This window comes from Oryctolagus cuniculus, chromosome X (assembly GCF_051225735.1).
Source record: "Oryctolagus cuniculus isolate XC-2025 breed Fujian yellow rabbit chromosome X, ASM5122573v1, whole genome shotgun sequence".
Classification (NCBI taxonomy): domain Eukaryota; kingdom Metazoa; phylum Chordata; class Mammalia; order Lagomorpha; family Leporidae; genus Oryctolagus; species Oryctolagus cuniculus.
The window spans coordinates 113,385,364-113,413,082 of NC_142888.1; the positions used below are offsets into that span (position 1 = coordinate 113,385,364).

The 27,719-nt window shown below is 38.7% G+C and overlaps 1 protein-coding gene across 2 annotated transcripts in view; it reads left to right on the forward strand.

The window, feature by feature from the left end:
- Nucleotides 1-27,719, forward strand: part of SLC9A6 (solute carrier family 9 member A6) — a 59,532-nt gene that overhangs the window by 8,906 nt on the left and 22,907 nt on the right. For both annotated transcript variants that reach the window (XM_089324166.1, XM_089324167.1), the window contains exons 2-12: nt 1,862-2,061; nt 4,123-4,200; nt 4,786-4,862; nt 5,426-5,538; nt 8,456-8,561; nt 15,664-15,805; nt 17,625-17,730; nt 18,022-18,110; nt 20,482-20,595; nt 25,318-25,429; nt 26,417-26,570. In XM_089324166.1, the coding sequence (XP_089180292.1) occupies nt 1,862-2,061; nt 4,123-4,200; nt 4,786-4,862; nt 5,426-5,538; nt 8,456-8,561; nt 15,664-15,805; nt 17,625-17,730; nt 18,022-18,110; nt 20,482-20,595; nt 25,318-25,429; nt 26,417-26,570 (1,291 nt within the window). The remainder of the gene's footprint in view (nt 1-1,861; nt 2,062-4,122; nt 4,201-4,785; nt 4,863-5,425; nt 5,539-8,455; nt 8,562-15,663; nt 15,806-17,624; nt 17,731-18,021; nt 18,111-20,481; nt 20,596-25,317; nt 25,430-26,416; nt 26,571-27,719) is intronic.

The following is a 27,719-nucleotide window of genomic DNA, read 5'->3' on the forward strand; positions in this document are numbered from 1 at the left end:
TTTTGCTGACTGGATTGGAAACTCCTTGCAGGAGAGACCTTGTTTTTGTCCTGAACCCTGGGGGCCTACCTAGCATAGTTCTCTAGTCACATATTAAAAGAATGGCTGGCTAGTCAGAATGAAAGGCAATAGGAAGATAAAATGTTGCTAGTAATATGATGTGCATCTTGGAGTTAAGGAAAGTTCCAGAAATTTGGCTTCAATTTGCTGTTGAGATGTATCCATACGAAGGCATATTATTTGCCCATAAAAATGAGATTCTGATATATACAACAACATGGATCAACCTTGGAAACATTGTACTAAGTGCAAGGAGTCAGACACAAAAGGCAGCATATTACGGGATTCCATTTATATATAATGTCCAGAATAGGAAAATCCATAGAGAAAGAAAGCAGACTGGTTGTTGCTGGGGGTACAGGACTGAGAGGTTGGAGAATGGACTGTTAGGTTTGCACCTTCTTTTTGTAGCAATTAAAATATCCTGAAATTAAGATAGTAATGATTGATATACAACTTTGGGAACATACCGAAGACCGTGGTGTTGTACAATTTAAAAAAGGTGAAGTTTATGATATGTGAATTTTCTCAAGCTGTTATTAAAAAATTGTGATTGATCAATACAGCTTTATTGTGCATTGAACATTGTGCATATTTGAATATCAATAGGATGATCCAGGTAAAATCCTAGGTATATAGTGATCTCATAGCCCCAGATTCAGGACTGCTATTCTGTGTTTTGATTTTGAAGCCGATATTTTAAAAGCAATATCTGGCCTTTCAGTAATGGAAGAACTCAGTCAATCTACAAATATTGACTTTCCAATTGTCAAGTGTGTGTTATTTGGCCAGCCATGTTGTTTGGGAATAAGCTTGGGCAGTGTATGTGTTTAAGTTTTGTGAATTGATGGATTTAGGTAGAAAAACACAATTCTAACATGGCTGAACTGTCAGGTTGAGACACCTTAGAGCAGGGGTGGTGGTGGGGAAACTTTTTTCTGCCAAAGGCCATTTGGATATTATAACATCATTTGCAGGCTATATAATATTATCAACTTAAAAATTACCCTGCTATAAATTCATTGGATTTCAAGTGCCACCTGTGGATGCCATGGCAGGACTAGACCAAATGATTTTGTGAGCCTTATATGACATGAGCCAGATGCTCCCCACCCCTGCCTTAGAGCATATTCTTTGTACAGATAATTTGAAGATATTTGTTCTTTTTAAAAAAAGATTGATTTATTCATTTGAAAGGCAGAGTTAGAGAGAGAGATGGATATATATATATATATATATATTGATTTTCCATTCACTGGTTTACTTCTCAAATGGCCACAATGGCTGGGGCTGGGCTGGGCCAAAGCAGAGAGCCAGGAGCTTCTTTGGGTCTTCCATGTGGGTGGCAGGGCCCTAAATACTTGGGCTATCTCCTGCTGCTTTCCCAGGTGCATTAGCTGGAAGCTGGATTAGAAGTGAAGCAGCTGGGACTTGAACTGGCACCCATATGGGATGCTGGCATCACAGGTAACAGCCTAACCCTCTGTGCCACGATGTCAGCCCCAAAGGCATTTTGTCACTTCCCTTATCATTTGTATTGATCTAGAGATGCAGTGATCTGTGTCGTTACCCTAAGGAATGTTTTTTTCTTCCTATTGTACTTGATTATATGAAGTGGGCTCTTGTATATGTGAATTTAGTAATACTTTAAACTGTAACTGTGTTTGGTTTAAAAATTGATTTGAGGCCACAGGAGACTACCATCAGAGATTTTCTGTTATGAATCCAGAGGGGTGATGGGGGATACAAAAGAAGTGATCTCTGTTCCCAAGAAGAGCTTATGTTGTTTTTTTATTTCCAGGTCTTTTGGTGGGCCTTGTGCTTCGGTACGGCATTCATGTTCCAAGCGATGTAAATAATGTTACCCTGAGCTGTGAAGTGCAGTCAAGTCCAACTACCTTGTTGGTAAACGTTAGTGGAAAATTTTATGAGTATACACTGAAAGGAGAGATTAGTTCCCATGAACTTAATAATGTTCAAGATAATGAGATGCTTAGAAAGGTAAGTTTTATATATTAAAGGGAATCTTTGGATTTTTTTTCAAGTATGTTAACTGGTAGCAAGTGATTCAAAAGAACAACAAATAAATGATATTTTAAATAATTAGTCTTTTTAAATGGAGTTAAACCTCGGTTAACAAATGTAATAATGTAAGGAAATGTGTATGTCTGGACATTTCATTTTCTCCTTGAGGATAAGTGCTGTAACCCTTTTGGTTTCACTCTGTATCACTTACATTTGTAATAAATGGTGACCAGAATTGAGTTAAGCAGAATTTATATACATTTGAATGTGCAGATGGTCCTTATAGTACTTTAGCACATTTAGTTTATTTGGTAATATCTGAAACATTCCATACATTTTTTATTTCTTTGAGTTCTTTCTTGCCTTAATTATATTCATTTTTAAGATTCATTTATTTATTTGAAAGCTAGAGTTAGAGAGAGGTAGAGACAGAGAGAAAGATATCTTCCATCCACTTGTTGACTCTCCAAATGACTGCAGTGGCCAGAACTGGGCCGATCCAAAGCCAGGAGCCAGGAGCTTCTTCCAGGTCTCCCATTTGGGTACAGGGGATCAAGCACTTGAATATCTTCCACTGCTTTTCCAGGCACATTAGCAGGGAGCTGGATTAGAAGTGGAGCAACCAGGACTCATAAACTGGTGCCCATATGGGATACCAGCTCCATAGGCCGAGACTTAACCTGCTAAGCCACAGTGCTGGCCCCTATATTCATTTTTTTTAAAGTTTTATTTATTTGAAAGGCAGAGTTACAGAGAGGGAGAGGCAGAGGCAGAGGCAGAAAAAGAGCTTTCATTCATTGGTTCATGGCCAAGGCTGGGCCATGCTGAAGCTAGGAGCCAGGACCTTCATTCAGGTCTCCAAGGGCCCAAGTACCTAGGGCATCTTCTACTGATTTCCCAGGTCCATTATCTAGGAGCTGGATTGGAAGTGGAGCAGCTGGGACTTGAACTAGTGCCCTTATGGGATGCTGGCACTGTAGGCGGCCGCTTAACCCGCTATGCCACAATGCTGGCCCCAGGACTTGACTTTTATAGTTACTAAATTGTGTTGCTGACCATCTTTAATGCTTTTAAAATATCATATGACCTTAACATTTACTTGCAAGAGCTCTCTCCACTTGTGGAAAATTCCAGTTTCTTAAAAATGCTAAATAACTACATGTTAGCATGTGTAATTGTGGCATCTTTGTGTTTATGTAAAATCCTACTGCAGCCTTATGAGCAGAAGGGGGCATCTGCATTATTATAGCAAATAAGTCTTAAAATGAGTTGGGCTTTCAGGATTAGAAATCTGGTTTTATAGAATTTTTTTAACTCCATATTATACAGGTTGAGTATCCTTTATCTGAAATTCTTGGGACCAGAAGCATTTTGGATTTTGGAATATTTATATAGACATTATAAGGTATCCTGGAACTCAAGTCTAAACATAAAATTCATGTATGTTTCATGTATACCTTATACACAAAGCCTGGTGCTCATTTTATATCATATTTTAAATAATTTTATGCGTGAAACAAAGTTTCCTGGGGTGGAATTTTCTACCTGTGCCATCATGTTGGCACTCAAAAAGTATTGAATTTTGGAACATTTCAGATTTGGGAATTTCAAATTAGAGATGTTCAACACTTTAGAGATATCACTGATATAACAAATCTATTTCCTCTTGCCAATGATAATGCCATGCTTCTAAATTTTAGAATCACCAGTTTTGGCTCTCTTTTGTTTAAAGCAAAGATATGTTCATGGTTTCTCCTATTTTATAGATTTTTATTAAATATTTTAATGTACTTTCCACAGATATGACTTAATTGATTGTTCCAATACTATCTCTGTTATGTGGTTGAAAAGTATTTCATAATTTATTGTTATTGAGATTATCAGAACAACAGTTATCCTATATGAAACATTGTTACCATACTAATATTCTTGCCTTTGACCAGTGTAACATTTCATCTTTTTTCTTTATTATAATTTGATAATGTAATATGAGGCCTTCTAAGGGGATTCATCTAAAATAACTCTTTGTTTTAACAGGTTACTTTTGATCCGGAAGTATTTTTCAACATACTACTTCCTCCTATCATATTTTATGCAGGTTATAGTCTCAAAAGGGTAAGTGCTTTTGTATTTCATTTCCTTTGAACTCATGGAGTTTTATTTATTTATTTGAAAGTGAGAGTTAGAGCGAGATGGATCTTGCATCCACTGGTTCACTCCCCAGATGGCTGCAATGGCTAGGAGTGGGCCATGCTGAAGTTGGAATCTAGAAGCTTCTTCCATGTCTCCCACGTTGGGTGGCAGGGTCCCAAACACTTGTACCATCTTCCATTTATTTTTCCAGGCCATTAGCAGGAAGCTGGATTGGAAGTGGAATAGCTGGGACTTGAATTGGCACCCATATGGAACGCTGGAGTTGCAGGTGACAGCTTTACCAGCTACACCAAAACACCAGCCCCAAACTCATGGGTTTTAAGGAATATTAAACATTTCAGAAAAAGGCCGTTGTTTCCAGAGTCTCCTCGCTTACCCTCTCCTTATCCTTTTTAGATGCTGAAATTTATGCCTGTGTAAGAATTCTCTTGTTTCTTCTAGTGAATAATACATATAGTATTAGCATGACACACTAAAATGGAAAACCTTTTACAAGAAATTGGTGAATATTCTAACATAGGGTAACTTTTTTTTTGTTTTTGTCAGAGACATTTCTTTCGAAACCTTGGATCTATTCTGGCATATGCCTTTCTTGGAACAGCAATTTCTTGTTTTGTTATTGGGTAAGTATTTGAAGCTCAAAATACATTTTAAACTTCAAAATGTAATTTTGAAATAATGCATTTTTGATCTATTAAATGTCATATTTCTGAATGTGTCTAAGGGTTTTTGCAGTAAATTTTCCTTAAGGCCAGGGTGTTACCACATTTATTTATTTGTTTTTTAATTGCCTTTTTTGGTGATACCATACTTAAATGACATGAATTAAATTTGAGATTAGTCAGAAAGTATATACTACAGTAGACCTATCTTTTTATTCTTCTTGTAAAAATTATTTTTTATTTTTTATTTGAAATGCAGAGAAAAAGAGACAGAAAGAGGGTGTTTCTGTCCATGGTTCACTCCCTGCATGGCCACAGCATCCAGGGAGGGTATGACAGGAACCTAATTATTTGGGTTATCCCTATTGCCTCCCAGCCAGGAATCTGATTTAGGCACTCCTCTGTGAGACATGGGCATTTTAACTACTTAGCTAAGCACCCTCCTTGCATCTTCTTAATTCTTATTCTAACTTCTTTAACCCAGTTAATTTTTTTCTAAAGTCAAGAGTATGTTTATTGAACAGGTCAATAATGTATGGCTGTGTGACACTGATGAAAGTGACTGGACAACTTGCAGGAGATTTTTACTTTACAGATTGCCTACTCTTTGGTGCAATCGTATCGGCGACTGATCCAGGTATGTTTTCCATGAATGGAGCTTTAGCACTTCAGATACAGTGTTTTCCAGTCAAAGCACATGTGGGTATTTATTTTGTTGGGGTGTAGAATTCATGATTGGTACTATACTTTCCAATTGCAGAGGAAGAAACAAAATTCATGATTCTTTTTGACTTATGCACAGATTTTTGTATTTTTTTAACTTTTTATTTACATTTGCCTATTACCAGTCCACAAATTGTTTATTTAAGGGCTATAAGATTTTCTTTTCAGAAATTCAGGTTGGTTTCTTTTCTTTTTAAAGATTTATTTATTTGAAAGGCAGTGTTAAAGAGACCTCATTCATTGGTTTACTTTCCATGTGATTGCAAGAGCCAGGGTTGAGCCAGGCTGAAGCCAGGAGCCAGGAACTTCATCAGGGTCTCCCACATGCATGGCAAGGATGCAAGCACTTCTGCTGTCTTCCCAAATGCATCAGCAGGGAGCTGGATGGGAAGCGGAGTAGTCAGGACTTGAACTGGCACTCTGGTATGGTTGCAGACTTCCCAGGCATCAGTTTAATCCACTGCACCAGAACACCCACCACATAGACTGGTTTCTGTCCCTAGTGATTGCGTATAGGAGCAGATGAACTTGATTATAAATTAGTTTAAATGGGTAATAATTATATACGTCCTTCCAAATGTGTTGAAAACCAGTTCCCTAAAAATCTTCCATTTATACTCAGCTATCTGCATTTAACAGTAAGAAAACAAAGTTTTAAAATGATTGTTAGGCAACTGTGCTAACACGGCTATGATTTTGGGTCCTTTGTCACCTTTAATAAATACTGAGGAATTGTTTTTATAATATTGGCCTCATGGTTATAAAATTATTTTTATATTAACACAGCTTGTTCCCCTGTCCTTTTAGTGTCAGATCTTCTGGAAAGTTGTGTTATAGAATGAATTTACTTGTACTGAATTAGGTTTTAATTTTCCTAATAGTTCTGGTAAAGTTAACAACCACATTCAAATTAGAATGTGAGGAAAATGTAGGATGAAAATACTGAGATAGGAACATAGACTGAAGTTTCTGAACTAAGGATGGAAGTTTTCTTTTATTATACCTTGAGGCATTGGTAGAAGTTTGTTCTGTTTTACCTTTGACCTTGTAAGTTAATCATCTTCTTTAGTTATCATTCCAGCACAATTAAAGGAAGGATCATAAGGTTATCTCTGAATTCCTGTGTTAATGCTGATAACACATGACATTATGAGGAAGGAGAAAAATGTGTTCTATACTCATAAGAGAGGATTTTTTTAGAGATTTATTTTATTTATTTGAAAGACAGTTATAGCGGTTAGAAGCAGAGAGAGAGAAGTCTTCCATCTGCTGGTTCACTCCCCAAATGAGCCGATCTGAAGTCAGGAGCTTCTTCCGTGTTTCCCATGTGGGTACAGGGGCCCAAGGACTTGGGCCATCTTCTGCTGTTTGCCCAGGCATGTTAGCAGGGAGCTGGATTGGAAGTGGAACAGCCGGGACACGAACCAGCACCCAAATGGGATGCCGACATTGCAGGCGGGGACTTTAACCTATTGCGCCACAGTGTCAACTCCATAAGAGAGGATTTTAAAGATTAGTCAGAGGACTGTTTTAGAGATATTTGTGTAGTTTGGCATTTTTAAAGATAGAAATCAAAATGCTTCCTTAAAGATAACCAAGGTTGTCACCTTTTGGTTTGTACTACTCCCTTTATCGGTATGCAGGTAGGAATTTTTTTTTTTTTTTTTTTTGCAAAGAGCCGGTTGTCTCCAGTTTCTGTGTCCACATGCTAGCAGCAACCTCTTCTACTTTTCAAGAGCCTATGAAAAACTTAAGTTGGTTGACTTCTTATATTAATATATAGTATTGCCCAAATGATTAAAGCAAAAATATTTTGCATATATAAAGTTGAACAGTTATTTTTTTCTGAAGTATGTAGGTACTTGTCCCAATTCTGTTATTTTGCAATTGTCATCTTGCTAGAAGGGTGAGTGATAGGTTCTCTTTACAAAAGAGCAACACTGCTTCACCCTTCCTCTCTCTTTCTCTTGGAAAGATTTGGTATCAGTATATCCCACTTGCAATGCCTTGCAGTAGAAATTATATCTTTAAAATGCAGGTTTCCTGTTTTTATAGCTGACATTGGAAAAGGCTCCCTATCTTTACTTATATTAATGTTTCATGACTACTTGGGTTTATTTATTGAGTGAGCTGTATGTGACTCAGCAGTTACAGTTATAATGCAACTTTTCAATCTCATCTGATTTTCTAAGAATTCTCATGTAATTGCTTTCCTAAGAGAAAGATTTGTTGTTTTCGTTTTTTTCCTTCAGAGGCGGTAATATCCTGATAGTTGGCTTCTTTTTAAATCAAATATAGCAGCTATAATTCTGGTCATAAATTCCATCCCAACTAAAAACTAAACTTGTGTTTTCATTTCCTACTGTCTTTGCCAAACTGGTGTACTTTCAGTTTGCCAGTCAAATAGAAGTGAGCTGTAAAGATGCAAGGCAAAAATAATGTTTGTAGCAGGAGATGCTTTTCATAATATTCTTCTTAATTAAAAATTCATGATCACCTGGTCTATAAGAAATTTTGAATTTATTCTTTATGGAAAGGAAATGCACAAATGGGAATATTAACATTTGCATGAAAAATGTAGGCCAATTCAGCCCTGCTAGGTTATTTTCAGCTGTTTTTAAGAGAGAGAAAGGAGATGTTCCATGTATACACTTAGGGAAGAGCAAAATATTGACATGAAATCACTGAATCTTTAATATGGTGTAAGAGAATGTTTTGGGGGATTGAATTCAAAGATGAAGAAATGCATTTGTAAATAACTCTTATAATCGTCTGGTGAGGGGAATATGTGTTATTTGTAATGTCTGAATATTTCTATTTCTACTTGCTAGTGACTGTTCTTGCCATATTCCATGAGCTTCAAGTAGATGTTGAACTCTATGCACTTCTGTTTGGTGAAAGTGTCCTCAATGATGCTGTGGCCATAGTGCTGTCCTCGTAAGTGTTTCTTTTCTTATTATTTTTTAAATGTTCAAAGTGTGTTTACTAGGAATGGGAAGGCTCTTATTGAATAAAGTGCATTATGAATGGAAACATTTGCATCAATGAGGCATTTTTTGTCTCTTGAAGAAAGACATACTTTATAGATAACTTGGAAAATGAAGGGAAGGAAAAGGAAGAGAAAATGTTATATATTACTCTTGTGCATGATCTTTTTACAAGATTATGATTGTACTCTCTATATAATTTTGTATTTTAATATTTTTGTGTATATTGTTTTAAACATTTTTATTGTAAGGAGAACAGATTTTATGTATTTCATAGGCACAATTCCAAGAAGACAACCACCATTTTATTTTTTAATTGGATTTAATTTTTTGAGCAGATAATATATTCACATGTTCACAAGTCAATTTTACTTCTGTACCTCTCCACTTGTTCGCAGACCCTTAAGATAACCATTTCATTAGTTTCTTGTGTATCCTAATATTTTTTATTCAAATTTAAGCAGAAATATACATAACTGTACTTACTTGCCTCTCATTTCTTATTTTTAAAGTAGCCTACTATATATGTTCTCTCACATAAGTATATTCTGAGGATCTTTCATATTAAAAACGAGTTTTATTTTTTGTGTGCAGCTACATAGAATTTTACGTGTGAACTGTACTATAGTTTATTTGCTCAGTCTCTCCTTGCTGCATATTTGAAGGATTTTCAACTCTATGCTGACCCAATTAACACTGCAGTGATTAATCTTGAACTTTTTTCATTTTGTACATGCATAAGTATGAGGGTAGGATAAACTCCCAGAAGTGAGATTGGTGGGTTGAGGGATAAATATATTTGGAATTTTATTAAACATTGCTAAATTGCCTATAAAATAATAATACCACTTTGCACTTTACCCACTGAATTAAGGGAGTGTCTGTTTCCTTATAGCTTCACCAGAGAGTTTGTTAAGTTTTTATATTTTTGCCAACTTGATAATTGAGAAGTATCTCATTGTACCTTAATTTGTGTTTCTTTTATTTAAAATAATCATTTCAGAAAGATTTTTAATCTTTGGAAGTGTTGATATATTTTTATTGAAGACATTTATTGAATGAGTAGTATCTTTTGTCTAATTATAGAAATTACTGTACAAGTTATTACAAGGTGTTTGCACGTGGAAGAACAGGTTTGAAGCTCTGAGAAACTCAGTCCTGCCTACCCACTCTTACTAAGCAAATATTACCCACTATAGATAGTTGTCTTCCCTTCATACCAGAAATTTCTGTGAGAAGAGCCCTTCACATCGTCTCTTTATATGTTTCTCCTTCATTTTTTAAATATTTATTTTTTATTTATTTGAAAGGCAGAGTTAGAGAAAAAGAGAGAGAGAGATCTTCCATCCACTGTTTCACTTCCCAAATGGCTGCTAGAGCTGGACTAGGCCAAAGCTAGGAACCTGGAGTTCTTCCAGGTCTTCCACATGGGTGCAGGGGCCCAAGCATTTGGGACATCTTCTGCTGCTTTCCCAGGTCCATTAACAAGGAGCAGGATTGCAAATGGAGCAGACGGTTCTCAAACTGGCTTGCAGGAGGTGACTTACCTGCTACACCACAACACTGGCCCCTCTCCTTAATTTCTACCTTGTTAATAGCTAAAAGAGAATAGTAAGTCACTCTGCTTTGCATAGCCTGGTTGCCTTCATTGCCTGACTGCTAAGTGGGGAATTACCGTTTCTGAGATGTTACACTAATCCTTTAAATGATATGTATGAAATATATAAAACAGATACAGTCTTTTTTTGGGAATGCAACTTATATAAATGTCACACCGTCCCTGCCATATTTATTGCTGGATTGTTTTGCAACTGTCTGCAACTACTGTAAGTTTATTTTAAGAAATAAAATCTAAAGGCTGTAGCTCCTATTGATACTGAACATAAGCACTGAGTGATGGATGATATGTACAAAATGAAAATTGTATATTATTTGAAGGGAGGAAGAAATGGATACTGTAGTTGTAAATTAAGTGTTATAAAAATGAAGCTATAAAGATGGTTAATCTTCTAGTACTTAGATACATGTGAGGTTATCAGTGCTGCTGAATGAAAACAATATGGTATAGGAAGTTACTTTTAGCATCAGTTCTCCTGCTTAATCATCTTATTAAGGAAATGTTCCTTTCTCATTGTCCTGATGGATTAAGAGTCAGCCAATCTCTGCTCTGGTCCTGTCTTGAAGTGATGTGCCCTGTGCCTTGGTTTTTGGTTTCTTATTTCCTGCAACTCTAGGAGTGGTTGAATATTGTTGGGGGAAGCAAGAAAACCTTATTGAAAGATTTTGAGCTTGGAGCAGGAGAGAGGGGGATCCATTGTTCTGTGTGAATCATACATAAAGAGAAGCCCTTTCCATATAGCACTTAGCATAAAGGGTTGTGCTGGTCCTTCAGTTGCAGCCTTTTGCAAATGGTGTTCTGTGAGAGAATGAAGCCGAATGGAAAACCATTTGTGTGATTCTTTCTCAGTTCTCCTAAGGATGGCACGTAGCTAGTACCATTCTAGGTTGATGAGATAAGTTAACTCATTACATTCTATGCTGGAACTCTCATGAAAGAGGACTCTGTCTAGATAGTGTCAGAGCAGGAACATTGTCAGTTGTGTGAGTATCTTAATGAGTTCTTGTCCAAGAGCTGAAGGGAAAATAGTTGTGTTGCTGACTCTGGGAGGTTACTGGCTGGAGTGCTTGGAAATGTGTTGATTATCATCTTTTATCTGCCTTTGATGTGATTTAAAATACATAAGATGCAAATATTCCACTCTGTGGTGTATGGTCTTAGTTTGATGATAATCTGCCATGTATGAAGGGGCTTCAAAAATGGGATTAAAAGATAATAGGTTTCCTCCTCATATATTTTAAATAGCTTTGCATCAAAGGGGAGGGAGCCTCTTTCTGAAAGAGTTCTGTTTGCCAATTAACATGTTAATCAACCCTTCTTGAAATTTATATTTGAAGTTGTTTTTTAATTAATTATTTATATTTGAAAGAAAATGAGAGAGAGAGAGCGATCATATATCTAATAGTTCACTCTCCAAGTGCCTGCAACAGCCAGCAATGGACTAAGCTGAAGCCAGGAGTCACCAGCTTCATCTGGGTCTCCCACATGGCTCCTGAAACAAAATGAGAGAGACCAGACTTTTTTCATTAGGATATTTATATACATTTATATACAAATACATTAATAATTTTAAACATAGGCCTGGTACTATATCTAATTTTATGTAACTTGAATTTTTCACTTGCACATGGTACTGTATTAACACCTCTATTATCCTATTATATGGATGCACTACAAATTAACCTTTCCAATCCCCTATTGATTAATATTTGATGTTTTCTAATATTACGTTACCATGACTAGCTTTGCAATAAGGATATTTATGTGTAAATTTTTGCGAGTTATTGAGAATGTTTCTGTTGGATCATTTTTATTTTTTTTAAATTTATTCAAAAGGCAGAATAAACAGAGAGAGGAGAGACAGAGAGAGCTCTTACATCTGCTGGTTCACTCTCAAAATGGCAGAACAACCAAGGCTGTGCCAGACCCAACCCAGGGGCCAAGGAATCCATCTCTCTCTCCCACATGGGTGGCAGGGGCCCAAGGACTTGGGTCATCTTCCGTTGCTTTCCCAGGTGCAGCAGCAGGGAGCTGGATTGGAAATTGAGCAGCTGGGATTCAAACCAGCTCTACAATGAGATGCTAGTTTTGTTAAGCCATAGTTTAGCCTACTGTGCCACATTGCTGGACCAGAGAACTTTTTAAAAAAATGATTTTTTATTTGAAAAGCAGAGTTAGAGAGAGAGGGAGAGATCTCTCATCTTCTGGTTCATTCCTCAGATGGCTACAATGGCCAGGGGTGGGCCAGGCCCAAGCCAAGAGCCAGGAGCTTCATCCAGGTCTCCCATGTGGGCGGCAGGAGCCCAAGGACTTGAGCCATCTTCTACTGTTTTCCCAGGCACATTAGCAGGAAGCTGGGTTGAAAGTGCAGCAGCTGGGACTTGACTTAACCTGCCGCATCATGACACTACTCCCACCTGCCCCCCACCCCTACACTAAGAACATTTTGAAAGTAGTTGAGCAACATGTGAAACTAGCCATAAGTAAGATGGTAGTCCATGTTTAGAAATGTAGTGCAAGTGGGCCGGCGCTGCGGTATAGTGGTTAAAGCCACTGCCCGCAGCACCGGAATCCCATATGGGTGCCAGTTCGAGTTCCCACTGCTCCACTTCCGATCCAGCTCTCGTTATGGCTTGGAAAGCAGTAGAAGATGCCCGAGTCCTTGGGCCCCTACACCCACATGGGAGTCCTGGTGGAAGCTCCAGCCATTGCAGCCAACTAGGGAGTGAACCAGCAGATGGAAGATCTCTCTCCCTCCCTCTCTCTCTTTCTCTCTCTTTCTCCCTCTTTCTCCCTCTCTCCCCCTCTCCTCTCCTCTCTCTCCCCCTCTCCTTCTCTCTCTATGTAACTCTGATTTTCAAATAAATAAATCTTTAAAAAAAAAAGAAATGTAGTACAAGGAAATAGTTCAAAATATGTAAAAAAGCACAAAGATGTTAATCCACATTGTCATTTATAGTAGCAGAAATATTAGAATCAGCCTTTAAATGTCTAACCCTGGGGAAATGGTTTAATGATGCTTTATCCAGTTGGATTACTTTGAAATGTTAACATGTTTATAGAGACTGTAATAAGAAGTAGAATTTGAAGCTGTGAGTTCATTAGGACTACAATTGAGGATGAAACAGAATGCATGTAACAAAAAAGAGAGGGAGGAAACCCAGAAAGAAAATAAGGTCTGTAGGGGTAGTGAAATGATAGAGTGGTATTTTCCCTCTAAAGAGTACGTTGTGTTACTTTCAGGATTTGTAAATCATAAAAATATTGCTGCCTAAAGATAAAATGTCCGCTGTGGAAAAAATTAGTTCAGATTTCAATGCAGAGGCAAGCATTGGCCTAAAATAGAAGAAAACAAACCTCTCTCATCTCTTCTTAGCCCAAATTATTTTTAATGTTTCATACATACTTTAGTGATTAAAGAATAAATAATGATTAGTGTGAATCTTGAATTTACATGAACTGATCCAGGGGAATCAACCTCAGGAGGCATGGCATAGATATTTTTTTCACTCAGCATTTTGAAAAATGTTGCCAGGGAGAAGGAAGGTTGTTTTAACAACAAAAAGCATAGTATTAAAAGCTTCTTCCTATTTATCAAAACAGTATCAAATGGCTGGTCCAAAAAAGGATTTAGTTATTTTGAACATTTAAACACAAATATTTAAAACTTTCAATTCAGATGGAGTCTCAGAAATTTCTAGGTGTCATTACCAGGTATTAATGTCAGTGTTATACTTCAATTAAATAGATACACATTAGGAAATTTTAGTTTGCTTTTAGATTTTTTTAATTTAATCTTGGAGGCATGAAAAAAACTTGTACATGATATAGCAAGCAGATTTTTTTCAGTCCCTGAACTAGAGAAACATTGTAGAAACCACAGGGAGAATTAATTATTTTTTTTTAAAGATTTACTTATTTATTTGACAGAGTTACAGACAGAGAGAGGGAGAGACAGAGAGAGAGGTCTTCCATCTGCTGATTCACTCCCCAAATGACTGCAATGGCTGGAACTGTGCTGATCTGAAGTCAGGAACTTCTTCTGGGTTTCCAATGTGGGTTCAAGAACCCAAGCACTTGGGCCATTTTCTGTTGCTTTCCCAGGCCATCAGCAGGGAGCTGGATGGAAAGTGGAGCAGCTGGGATTGAACTGGTGCCCATATGGGATGCTGGCACCACAGGCGGAGGCCTCACCTACTATGCCACAACGTCAACCCCCATTATATTTTTTAAGAATATGTTTTTCCTCTTCCTTTTCTTTGACTCAACTTGTATGATGTCTTGGAGTCTGGACTTTTTATAATGTTGGTATCTCAGTTAACTGAGATGAGAACTGATTTCATAATGATAAGCACTGTTGGCAGAGACCTGCTGGCAGCAGTGATTTTCTCAGCTATTTCTATTTCCTAGGCTGACCATTATAAAGAAGCTTTTTCAGACCACGTTTGGACTGTGAGTTCAAGATGGAGAGTGTCTTCTATAATTGCCTTTCATAGCCTGGTTCAGAGTGACTTACTGTCCCAAGTTTGGGGTAGAGGATCCATCTGTGTTCAAAGTACTGTTAAGGAGATTCTAATTCTTTGTATGGCCTTTTGAATCCTTTCTCCTGAAAAATTCCATTTGAGGGGCCATCGTTGTGGCATAGCACTAGCATCCCATATGGGTGCCTGTTTGAGTCCTGGCTGCTCCACTTCCAATCAGGCTCCCTGCTAATGGCCTGGGAAGGCAGTTGATTATGGCCCAAGTCCTTGGGCCCCTGCACCCTTGCGGGAGACCCGGAGGAAGATCCTGGCTTCTGGCTTTGGATTGACCCAGCTTTGGCCATTGTGTCCATTTGGGGGAGTGAACCAGCGAATGGTGGATCTGTCTCTGCCTCTCTGTCTGTAACTCTGCCTCTCAAATAAATAAATCTTTAAAAAAAGAAAAGTCCATTTGAGTGAGTGAATAGATATTAGCACATGGCTCATTCTGATATTCTGAAAGTTGGAAAGAAAGGGTCTTTCAGTAATCTTTTTTCCCATATAGGAAAACCAAAAGGTGATCAAGTTGAGTATTGAACAATCAATAATCTTTGTATCTGTACCTCTGCTGGAAACAAGTAGAATTTTTAATTAGTTCTTTCCCATTAGTATGTTAGGGTGTTCAGGCACTCAACACTAACATTTATTAAACAGAATCACAAAAGAATAGTGTGGTACAGTATATTGAGGTTGGAGGGAAAATCTTGGTTCTGCTTACAAGGAGAGGAATTTAAAAGGTTCACCTCCTAAAATGTCATTTAATGAAAAACCACCTTTTGACAATGTTTTGGCAATTGAAACCCATAGATTTTGGAGATTTTTTTCTTCCTCTGATTTCTTCTTTTAATCTCTATACTGCTAATGTTTTAAAGTAAAAGTTCCTTCTAGAAGTAAGAATGTTCTCTCTTTTGTAGCTCAATAGTGGCATACCAGCCAGCTGGAGACAACAGTCACACTTTTGATGTCACAGCCATGTTCAAGTCTATTGGGATTTTCCTTGGGATCTTCAGTGGATCTTTCGCCATGGGTGCTGCTACTGGAGTGGTGACAGCTTTAATATCCTGCTATTATGTTAATCTTTTCTTTAATTGAGTAGTTGAATGCTGTATTCTGTGGTTTCTCCCAGTTCCCTGATGGATATTGCATTGTAATTATTAACCTTATAACCAAGTGCTTGGTTTGAAAATATTAAGCAATAATGTTTACCAGTAAATAAATTAGAGGACTTCATTGCTTTGCATAGAGCTCAGTGCCCTAAAGCATTCAATATGAGTTGGTAAGATTAGTGTAAACTTTTTGTAGTGTTGAGAAGTTGCAGTGTACTCCTTTAAATGTGTTCAAATATTATGTTAATCTAAAACTTAAATTTAAAAAATAATCTAATTAGACATAGTATCCCCTTGAGGGTGAATTTTAAGGCTGTAAATTAAATCGATGTAGCAGCAGATATATTCCAAAAAGCCTTTGGGTGTTGTGTGCTGCTGGTCAGCCTGGCCATCTTCTGTTCTTTTTTTTTAATAGGACAAGTATGAAATGTACAACCATGCCACCAAATGAACAACATGTGGTTCCAGGTTAGGATATATCAGAGGACATCTCAGCTTTCCCAGTGTTAACCTTTATGCTCTAAAGCTTCAGGTTGGGAACGCCAAGAATCTGGGCTATAGTCCTGGTACTGCCACTAATGACCTATGAGAAATATTGGGCAAGCAATTCTTGTATTCATTCAGAAGGCATTTATTCATTGCCTGTTACATGCTAGATACTGTACTGTGGACTGTGGTTATCAAAGATAAGCAAGACAAATGTGGCTTCTGCTTCCCTGGAGCTTCTGTTATAGGGACAGATGCAAACATGATAGAAACTGACACTTCACCTCTTTGGCTCTCAAGTATAGGAAAGTGGAGGGCAGGGATGACAGAAAGATGAGTGTCACTAGATAGTATCTAGTTTCCAGCTCTAAAACTTGTAAAGATACATTTTTGTAAAACAAATAACATGTTATTTGTTTTTTTAAAACAAATTTTTTTTGTTTTTTATTTGTTTTCTTATACAACAAATATGTTTTAATATAAAAATACCTTTTTTAATATTTCTGTTTTCTCTTTGGTTAGTATACTGCTTCTTTGTGCTGGAAGAGACTTTTTTATGACCTTTTCATGATGAACTGAGACATAAAGGGGAAGTGAAAGAGTTATGAAGAAGGAGACAGAACAGATAATATCTCTTCCTTATTGCAGATTCCTTGAGGATAGGAACTACAGGTATATCTTATTTATCATTTTGTTGCAACATGTAGTTGTCGAGGTGGTTCTAGATTCTGGTCTGAGATTTGTCACTCTTTGGCATAGGCCCCTTCCACTGTTGTCTATAGATACTTTTTAGAGTAGTGTAAGTGAATGAAGTGCCTTAGTTTCTTCTTCATCATGGAATGAGTGCTCTACATCACAGGAGGTGATAGAAGATCAAATAAATGTCAAATCTCATGCAAATTACATGTTTTAATAAATTTAAATTGCTAAAATTGCAGAAGTCTTCGTTTGAGTCATAAATTAATAGAATTGGCATGTTGTGGGCCTGATTGTTCCTGGCTCTCTGTCCTTGCTGCATGGTTTCTGGCAAGGTCTCTGACAGTGACACCCTTAAAGCAATAGGCGTGGCTAAACTGTAGGACTTCCTCACTAAAGGGAAGGCTGAAAACTGCAGGAAGATGTTCACTTTAGAAATTTTTTATACTTTGGTGCCTCCTTGTTCTCTGACTTTTGTGTTAGGCCAGAGAACCTTTCTTTTGCCTCTATGATTGCCTCATTTAGACTATTTTGTCTGCTCACACTGTCATATTACAAGATCTTGTTACCAACCTTAACAGTCTTACGTAACAAAGTTTACCAAATTACGGGAGTTCCAGTTATTGGAGACAGGCTTGTTCTTCTTGATGTCCTGGAGTACCTTCCTCTTGGCTGAAGCATGGGGCTTCACAGGTAGGTTACTTTCTCCTTCTGATCATAAACCCTAATGAGGAGTGACTTTGCAAGTCACTTCTTCTACAAATGGATCAACTTCTTTAGTATTTTGAACATATTATGCTTGGGATATAGGCTACCACTTTAGAATGTAAAAAATATTTTCAATGAAATGTGCTTCTTCTCAACAGGAAGTCACAAATGAAACTTTTGATCCTAAGCATATAATTTGTGTCTGTAAAATAAAGCCTCAGTGTAAAAGTTGGGAATCATCCTTTTACATAAACTTGGAACTCATTATATTTATAGGTGTGGTTGCAGTATTGTTTTGTGGCATCACACAAGCACATTATACCTACAATAACTTGTCTACGGAGTCTCAGCACAGAACTAAACAGGTGAGAAAATTGTAGTTGACAATAAACTTCCTTCTTTCAAAACAGAGAGGCTTTCTTTTTTACTCAGAATTAATCATTGATCTATTTAAGACTCTTCTTTTGACTCTAGAAATAAATGGAACTGATAGATTGAAGGTTGACAACTTTTAGAATGGACATAGGTCAGCAGAATATGTAGTACCTATTATTATTGTGGCTCCAATAACCAGTCAGATAACTTCCTTTTCGCATACTGTTTTCCTAATCTAATAACTTCTAAGAGGAATGTTTTGGAAGTTCACTTTAGTTTTGGTTAGAACGATTGTATGTTGTACAGATTGATTAACTTCTGGTGTGACTCAGTTTTCTGCTGAGTGATACAGAGATGATTAACTTTCTTCAGTCTCCATTCAAGCAATGCAAAGCTGTTTTGGTTCTGGAACATCAGGAGACTACAACAGTGGTTGGGCTTTAGATGGTGCTGAGTGATTCGATGTGTAGGGTACTTGGAGGGAATTGTAAAGGAAATAGCCTTCAAGGAATAAAAGCAGATAAATACCTGCTTATGGTTAGAGTGAGAACTGTGAAGCTTTAAGTTTTGCCAGATAATTAGAACATAGTGAAATTAGCGTAGAGAGGACCAATGCTAAAGCAGGAACAATGGTACCTTTGCTTTATTTATTTCTTCTTGAGCCACAAACATAGTGAATGACCTTTGCTTTCCCAACACCTCAAAAGAAAGTAGGCTTTTCCCCCCTTAAGCACATAATTTGGGTTACAAATCCTTCTTACCAGTAAATTCAGTGCATTATGTGTAGAGAAGAAAACCAGCTGAATGATTCATTATTTTCCTACGTAGTATGGGTGGGGAATAAAAACCAACAGAATAAAAGTTTCCAATCTTGTTAGTGGTAGAAAACTTGTAGATACAAGATGCCTACAACTCATAAGAACTTAAGATGGTGTGCTTCAGATTGTATGCCATAGAAGACATCAGAAAAGTTGAGGACCTGTCGTAGAGAAGGTGGTGTGCCTAGACGGTTGAGAAGGACTTGGAAAGGTCTAGGGCGAATTAATACACTTAGATGGCTGTAGGAAGTGGAGCAGGGCTTGGGAAATTTGAACCTCCTGGGCCAAATCCAGCCCTCACCATTCTGAGAACTGAGAATGGTTTTTATGTTTTAAACCGTTGGGAAAATATCAAAAAATATTTTGTGACCTATGAAAGTTAAAGGAAATTCACATTCCAGTGTCTACTGATAAGGTTTCCTTGGCACACAGCCACACTGATTTTTAAAAAATATATGGTCTATAGCTGCTTTTGTGCTATACTAGCAGAATTGTAACAGAGACCTTGTGGCCTGCAGAACCCCAAATATTTTGCTCTCTGGTCCCTCACAGGAAAAATTTGCCAACCCCTGTGGTGTTAATTAAACCTGGGACTCTGAAGTAAATATATTATTTCAAATCTTGACTCTACCCATTGCTGGGTGTGTAACCAGAAGCAAGTTATATAACTGTGTTTCAGTTATACCACTTTAAAATTAAGAGTTGTCATGAAGCTCTCTATGCCAGGATAATAGAAATTGAATTAGATTTATAGCTAGTAAAGAGGGAGGTACCTGGCCAGTGCCGCGGATCACTTGGCTAATCTCCACCTGTGGCACCAGCAACCCGGGTTCTAGTCCCAGATTGGGCGCCGGTTTTGTCCCGGTTGCCCCTCTTCCAGTCCAGCTCTCTGCTGTGGCCCTGAAAGGCAGTGGAGGATGGCCCAAGTGCTTGGGCCCTGCACCCGCATGGGAGACCAGGAGAAACACCTGGCTCCTGGCTTCGGATTGGCACAGCGCGCCGGCTGTAGCGGCCATTTGGGGGGTGAACCAACGGAAGGAAGACCTTTCTCTCTGTCTCTCTCTCACTGTCTAACTCTGCCTGTCAAAAAAAAAAAAAAAAAGAGGGAGGTACCTTAAACTGCTATTTTTAGGGATGCATTGGATGGGCAGGGTGGAAGATGGTGGGTGGCAGGATACCAGTTAGGGTTGTTTGGCAGCATTCTAGGGGAAGTGATGAAGGCTAGACTAGGCCAGTGGCAGGGACACAAGGAACATTCCAATAGAAAAGTCGTCAGGGTTTGGAGGAGGAAGAGAAGAAGGACTGAAGATGGGAGTTTGGAGAAGAGAAGCTGATTGGGGCAGGGGGTGATAACATTCCAGGCTTTTTCTATGGGACTGGAAATGCCATCTATATTTGCTTCCTTCCGAATTACATATTTTTTGGTGTATGCATGAACATCTTGTATTTGAAATGTGTGTTTCATTATCTTAATAATACTCATGCTTTAAAATTGTATGATGGAATTTATTTACTGGACTAATCTTTTAAAATTTCATTTCAGTTGTTTGAGCTTCTCAATTTCTTGGCAGAGAATTTCATCTTCTCCTACATGGGACTGACACTGTTCACCTTCCAGAACCATGTCTTTAACCCAACATTTGTAGTAGGAGCATTTGTATCCTTTATCATGTGTTCTATTTTCAAACTATTTTTAATTGAGATATTCATGTAGTCTGGGGTGGGTATTGTTGATAAGAACACACTGAAATGTATAAAATTTCCTTTGAGAAAGGCAGATAAGGATTGCAACCTTTTTTTAAAAGATTTATTTATTTGAAAGAGTTACACAGATAAAGGAGAGGCAGAGAGAGAGAGAGAGGGAGAGGGAGAGAGGGAGAGGTCCTCCATCCACTGGTTCACTCTCCAGTTGGCCACAACAGCCAGAGCTGTGCCGATCCGAAGCCAGGAGCCAGAAGCTTCTTCCAGAACTCCCACACAGGTGTAGGGGCCCTAGGACTTGGGCCATCTTGTACTGCATTCCCAGGCCATAACAGAGAGCTGGATCAGAAGTGGAGCAGCGAGGACTCGAACTGGCGCCCATATGGGATACCGGCACTGCATGCAGCCGCGGCCTTAACTGCTACGCCACAGCTTTGGCCCTAAGATTGCAACTTTTTTTTAAAAAAAAAAAAGATTTATTTATTTATTTGAAAGTCAGAATTAGAGGGAGGGAGGCGGAGAGAGAGAGACAGAAATTTTCTGTCTGTTGGTTCACCTACCCAGATGGCCACTATGGCCAGGGCTGGGTCAGGCTGGAGTCAGGAACCAGGAACTTCTTTTGGATCTCTCACATGGGTAGCAGGGGGCCAAGCACTTGCAGGATATTCTGCTGCATTTTCCAGGTGCATTTTCAGGGAGCTGGATCAGAAGTGGGGCAACTGGGACATGAACCGGTGCCCGTAAGGGATGCTGGCATCACAGGCAGTAGCTTTACCTGCTGTGCCACAACACTGGCCCCACAACTTTTTTTCTGTTCTATATTTATTTATTTTTTATTTTTATTTTTTATGGGATGTTTTTTAAAAAATTATTTATTTATTTGAAGGTCAGAGTTACACAGAGAGAGAAGGAGAGGCAGAGAGAGAGAGAGGTCTTCCATCCACTGGTTAACTCCCCAATTGGCTGCAACAGCTGGAGCTGAGCCAATCCGAAGCCAGGAGCCAAGAGCCAGGAGCTTCTTCCAGGTCTCCCACATGGGTGCAGAGGCCCAAGGACTTGGGCCATCTCTGCTTTCCCAGGCCACAGCAGAGAGCTGGATAGGAAGCGGAGCAGCCGGGACTTGAAATGGTGCCCAAATGGGATGCCGGCACTGCAGGCAGCGGTTTAACCTGTTAAGCCACAGTGCTGGCCCCATCTATATTTATTTTTTAAGAAGATTTATTTTATTTATTTGAAAGTTACAGGGAGAGCAAGAGCGAGAGTGAGAGCGAGGGAGGGAGGGAGGGAGGGTGGGAGGGAGAAAGAGGAGGGAGAGAGAGGTCTTCCATCCACCGGTTCACTCTCCAAATGACTGCAATAGCTAGAGCTGACCTGATCCAAAGTCAGGAGTCAGGAGTTTCTTCTGGATCTCCCTTGTGGGTGCTTGGGTCATCCTCTGCTGATTTCCCCAGGCACATTAGCAGTGAGTTGGATTGGAAGTGGAGCAGCTGGAACTTGAACCAGTGCCCATATGGGATGCTGGCACTAAAGGCCAGGCTCTAACCTCCTGTGCCAGAGCACCAGCCCCTATTTTTATTTTTGTTTATTGCACAAGTATTGTTGACAGATTGAAATATCATAAAAGTCAAGAGACTCTGCCAAGTCCAAAAGATACAATTGTCCTGTTCTACTAAAGAGAAGGAAATGATAGATTCTGGGGAACAGTTAGCAGATCATGCCACAGGAAAGTAGGTACAAGATGAGAAAAGGTTGAATTAAGATGTGTGCTTGGGGGCCGGCGCTGTGGCGTAGCAGCTAAGGCCACGGCTGCCTGCAGTGCCGGCATCTCATTTGGGTGCCAGTTTGAGTCCCCGCTACTCCACTTCCAATCCAGCTCTTTGCTATGGCCTGGGAAAGCAGTAGAAGATGGCCCAAGTTCTTGGGTCCCTACACCTGTGTGGGAGTTCTGGAAGAAGCTCCTGGCTCCTGGCTTCAGATCAGTGCAGCTCCAGCTGTTGCAGCTAACTGGGGAGTGAACCAGTGGATGGAAGACCTCTCTTTTTCTCTGTCTCTCCTTTCCTCTGTAACTCTGACTTCAAAATAAATAAATAAATAAATATTTTTTTTAAAAAAGAAAAAGATGTATGCTTGTGCTTGCTCTCTCATTCCCTCCTTCTTTCCCTTCACTAACTCATATGAGCAAATTGAGTCTTTAAAACCAATTTAAAGAAAGAAGCTGCGTATGTGTAAGTGAGAAGTCAGTAGCATAAGCTTCAAGAGAAGGCAGGAGATACAGCCCAAAGTATATGGAGAGGAGTTGCCCTTCACTAAGAGGAGGGCTGGCTCTTTCACTGTGACAAGAGAGAATAGGTTATGTAGAGATGCCAGGCATGTATTAGATGGAGCTCCTACTGGAGGGGGCCTATTTTATCTGTGAAGTAGTAGGTGAGATCATCTGCTGAGAGTGACATAAGGAAGTGTATCATTTATTTTGTAACAAATTACCCTAAAACTTAGCTGCTTAAGACATCAAAGGTGCATTATCTCACACAGTTTCTAAGGGTCAGGAATCCTGAAGCAGCCTCTCTGGGTGATTCTGTCTCTAGGATCTATCTCTACAAGGTTGCAGTTAAACTGTTGGCAGCGGCTTCTCTTCAGCCTTGACTGGGGCTGAATCAACTCACTGGCTTAGCTGATGGATGGAGGCTCCCACGTGGGCCTTTCCATGGAGCAGCTCATAGCATGGCTTCTGCCAGAATGAATGAGCTGAGAGTGTACCAAGGTGGAAGCCAAAGTGCCCTCTTGGCAGACAGAGCAAGGAAATACATATGTATATACTAACTAAATCTGTATGGATGTACTAACTCATAGATGTGCATACATCTATCAGTGTTTTCTGTGTAACCATCTGTATCACTATTAAGCTAAACATGAGTTCATATCACTGTCTACACAGCCTCTTCCCTTGATTGATCTGTAAACTCCCATTTCAACAGCAAGAAACCTGGCTCCTGCCATTTGCCATACCTTTACTTAGTTGTTCAGTTCCAATAGACTTGGATAACAGTATCAGAATTGTGAACCAGCACTCCCACAGGAAGCAACTTTATGGACGAGCATACAATGCTTTGTGGCAGTTCCTGTCACCTTTCAGCTTACAGACCCTACCCTTTTCCCAAATTCCTTAGGCCAGCACTATTTCCTCAACCTTGTTTTGTTTTTAATGACATTTTCCTTTATGTTCCTTTCAGGAAATGGGGTGGAAACTGTGTTATGAACCCTAAAATTAAAGATGTAGTTGTAAAACAAGATTATCTATAGCTAGCAACTGGAGGAAAGGTTTCTAGTTAAAACCAATCTGAGTGCACATTAAACCTTTCCTTTGGAGCAGGTTGGAAGTGTAGACTTACTGGGACATATTAGGGCTAGCAGGAATTTCAGTGTTATGATGTGGTCAATGTGCTCCTTTTCTTTGTTCTGAGGGAGGAAGGGGAAGTTTAGCTAGTCTTTTTCCTCATTCTGTCAACACTGACAATGACCTTGAATTAACCTATTATAGTCAATCTTCAAAACATGGTAAAGATAGGTCAGCGTTGTGGCTCAGCAGGTTAAGCTGCCCCTTGTGACACCAACATCTCATATATATCAGAATGCCAGTTGCAGTCCCGGCTACTCTACTTCTACTCCAGCTTCCTACTAATGCTCCTGAATAGGCAGTGGAATACTGCCCAGGTCCTTGGGCTCATGCCACCCATGTGGGAGACCAGGATGGAGTTCCTGGCTTTGGCCTGGCCCAGATCTGGCTTTTGTGGCCATTCAGTGAGTGAACCAGTATATGGACGAGGTCACTGTTTCTTTCTGTCTCCATCTCTCTCTGTTGCTCTGTCTTTCAAATGAGTGTATGAATGAATGAGTCTTTTAAAAATATGGTAAAGAAGCTCTGCTTAAACATGTTTCTCTTCCTCTAATGAATTTTCCATGTTAGAACTGTGTTGTCTAAGTTGGTAGCAACTAGCCACATATGATTATTTGCTATAAATTAATTACAATGAAAAGATATTAAAATTGCTGGCGCCGCGGCTCACTAGGCTAATCCTCCGCCTAGCGGCGCCGGCACACCGGGTTCTAGTCCCGGTCGGGGCGCCGGATTCTGTCCTGGTTGCCCCTCTTCCAGGCCAGCTCTCTGCTGTGGCCGGGAGTGCAGTGGAGGATGGCCCAGGTGCTTGGGCCCTGCACCCCATGGGAGACCAGGAAAAGCACCTGGCTCCTGGCTCCTGCCATCGGATCAGCGCGGTGCGCTGGCCGCAGTGTGCCGGCCGTGGCGGCCATTGGAGGGTGAACCAACGGCAAAGGAAGACCTTTCTCTCTGTCTCTCTCTCTCACTGTCCACTCTGCCTGTCAAAAAATAAATAAATAAATAAATAAAATCTTTAAAAAAAAAAAAAAGAAAAGATATTAAAACTTCAGTTCCTCCTTCACACTGGCTACATTTCAGGTGCTCGCCATATTGGACAGTGCAGATATAGAAAATTTCTACTGTAGAAGGTTCTGTGGGACAGTCCTCTGTTAGACAATGGAACCAAGCAACTGTTTGGTAAAAACTGGGCTCCCTAAAATAGTCTTTTACCATCTTGAATTTAGAGTCTGAGAGATATTAATGGTAAAAAAAACATGATCCTTAACCTATTAATAATTTTAGATTGCTATTTTCTTGGGAAGAGCTGCCAATATTTACCCCTTGTCCCTCTTACTTAATTTGGGTAGAAGAAGTAAGATTGGATCAAATTTTCAGCATATGATGATGTTTGCTGGTAAGTTATAATTTTTGTCTCTTCCCCACCCCAAGAAGCCCTTCACAATTCATATGCGAGCTTGATTTCAAGCTGAAATGTTATGCTGGTAGCATAAGAGTCCTTAAAGCATTGAAATTGCATCCTGAAATAGAAAGTTCTTTTTATAGTGTCTCATTCCTATGGGAATTTTTTCATATGCTGGATCTATATCTTTGGTTTAGAAATATGTCACATAAAGTGAGGAAAATAAAGATGAATGTTTTTTCACACAAAACCTTGTAAGTCAATGTTTATAGCAATTCTGTTCATAATTGCCAAAACCTGGATACAACTCACTTGACCATGCCATGGAATACCATTCATTCTGAGAACAAACTATTGATACACACAACATAGCTGAGTCTCAGAGGTACTGTGCTGAGTGAAAGATGCCAGTGCCCAAAGGTTACATAATATATGATTCCTTTTTTATGACAGTCTCAAAGAGACAAAATCATAGCAGTAGAGAACAGATCTGTGATCTGTGATCTGCCAGAGCTTTGAGAGGGGAGGTGATGAAGCTGTTGAACTCAAAATGGATAGCACAGAGGAATTTGGCGTGGGGGTCTTGATAATGATCAGGGTCACACATCTCAATGCATTTGTCAAAACTCATAGAGATGTAATAAAAAGCAAATTTATGTTAATTTAAAAATAAAATTTAAAGATTTGTTAAAATGATGCCACTATCATATATTAAATCCTTTGTATATGCATTCAAGCATGTTAATACAAGAGGTCTTCAAAAAGTTCATAAAAGATTCATATTATGAAAAAACTATGTGTGGATTTTAAAGATAAGATGATATAGTTCCATTTCCATAAAGTTTTTGAAGTACTCTGTTATTTATTATGTATTTGTTCTCATGCTTCTAAGATTTTAGAATGTAATTTATTACTCTGAATTTATAAAGCCTGCATTGGTAATGAGTTACTAGAAAAAAAACTTCTTCCATTCCATTGTAGGCCTCCGTGGGGCAATGGCATTTGCTCTGGCCATTCGTGATACTGCCACTTATGCTCGCCAAATGATGTTCAGCACCACACTTCTGATAGTGTTTTTTACTGTGTGGGTATTTGGTGGCGGCACTACTGCAATGCTGTCGTGCTTGCATATCAGGTAAGTGGTAACTGTGGACCTCACTGTAGTATTAACTTTGCATTTGGTTTATTTTTCTTTTAGTCATGAGGAGCTTTTTCAGCTTTGGCTTTCTGAAGCTTTGGAATCTGCAAATTATTTTTTCTTTTAAAAAGTGTGTGACATGTAGTTCAAAAAATGAAAAATTCAAAAGAAAAATAAAAACCGTTGTTAACAGTTTGAGGGGTATCTTTCCAGACCACTTGCTATGCATTGTATTATTTTTCACAAAAATGGGCAGCACTAAAGGTTCTGTTGTGGACTGATTTTTAAATGTGATATATGATGGACATTTTCATTAGTAAATATTTTTACATCTTTTTCTTGATTTAGTTAAACAGATCCCTGTTGTTGAACTTTCATATTGTTTCTAGGATTTTGCTATTACCAGTATCATCTGAGGACTTTGCTGCTGCCGCTACCATTAGCAATGTGAACATTCTTAAATGTACATACTACTGTGTCCTTGTTTGATTGTTTCCCTAAGGAGCATTCCTAGAAGTGCAATTACTTGGTCTGAAGGATATATCTATATTTAAGGCTTTTGATCCATATCATCAGGTTGGATGAAAATTTTTTTCCTCTATCTATAGCATATAAGGCAATCCAATTTTCTCCAACCTTAATCAACATTAGATGCTATCACATTCTTTCTCATTTTTATGATCAGCACTGTTTCTAACCTAAAAATACAAGGCCATGATCCTGAGGTCTTAGTCTTAGATGTGTACTAGTTAATGTATTCAATTTGAAAGCTCTGTTGTATCTCAAGAGTTCTGCATTTGTTTCCATGGATACAGCAGCCGATGTTGCTAAAGCCTTTGTAGCTTTTAGTTCTGTGTTTGGCTGAAACTTTGTAGATGTGAAAAGCTACCCAGCTTCCAGAATACATCAGGTTCATTAGAGAAAACAGATTACACATTTTGTAGAATCTGTCCTCCATTTTTTCCCATTCTATTATGCCTTTCTTTTAATGTTCTAAAGCCCAGCTAGCTCCAAATCATACTTTGGATGTTGTTGTTACTATCTTTCTCTTTCTTTACTAATGAAATCCCTTTCTTATAACTTATGTGCTGTTGTTGTATAATAGAAAAACCTGATCAAAAATTATGTTCTGATAACCCTAATATT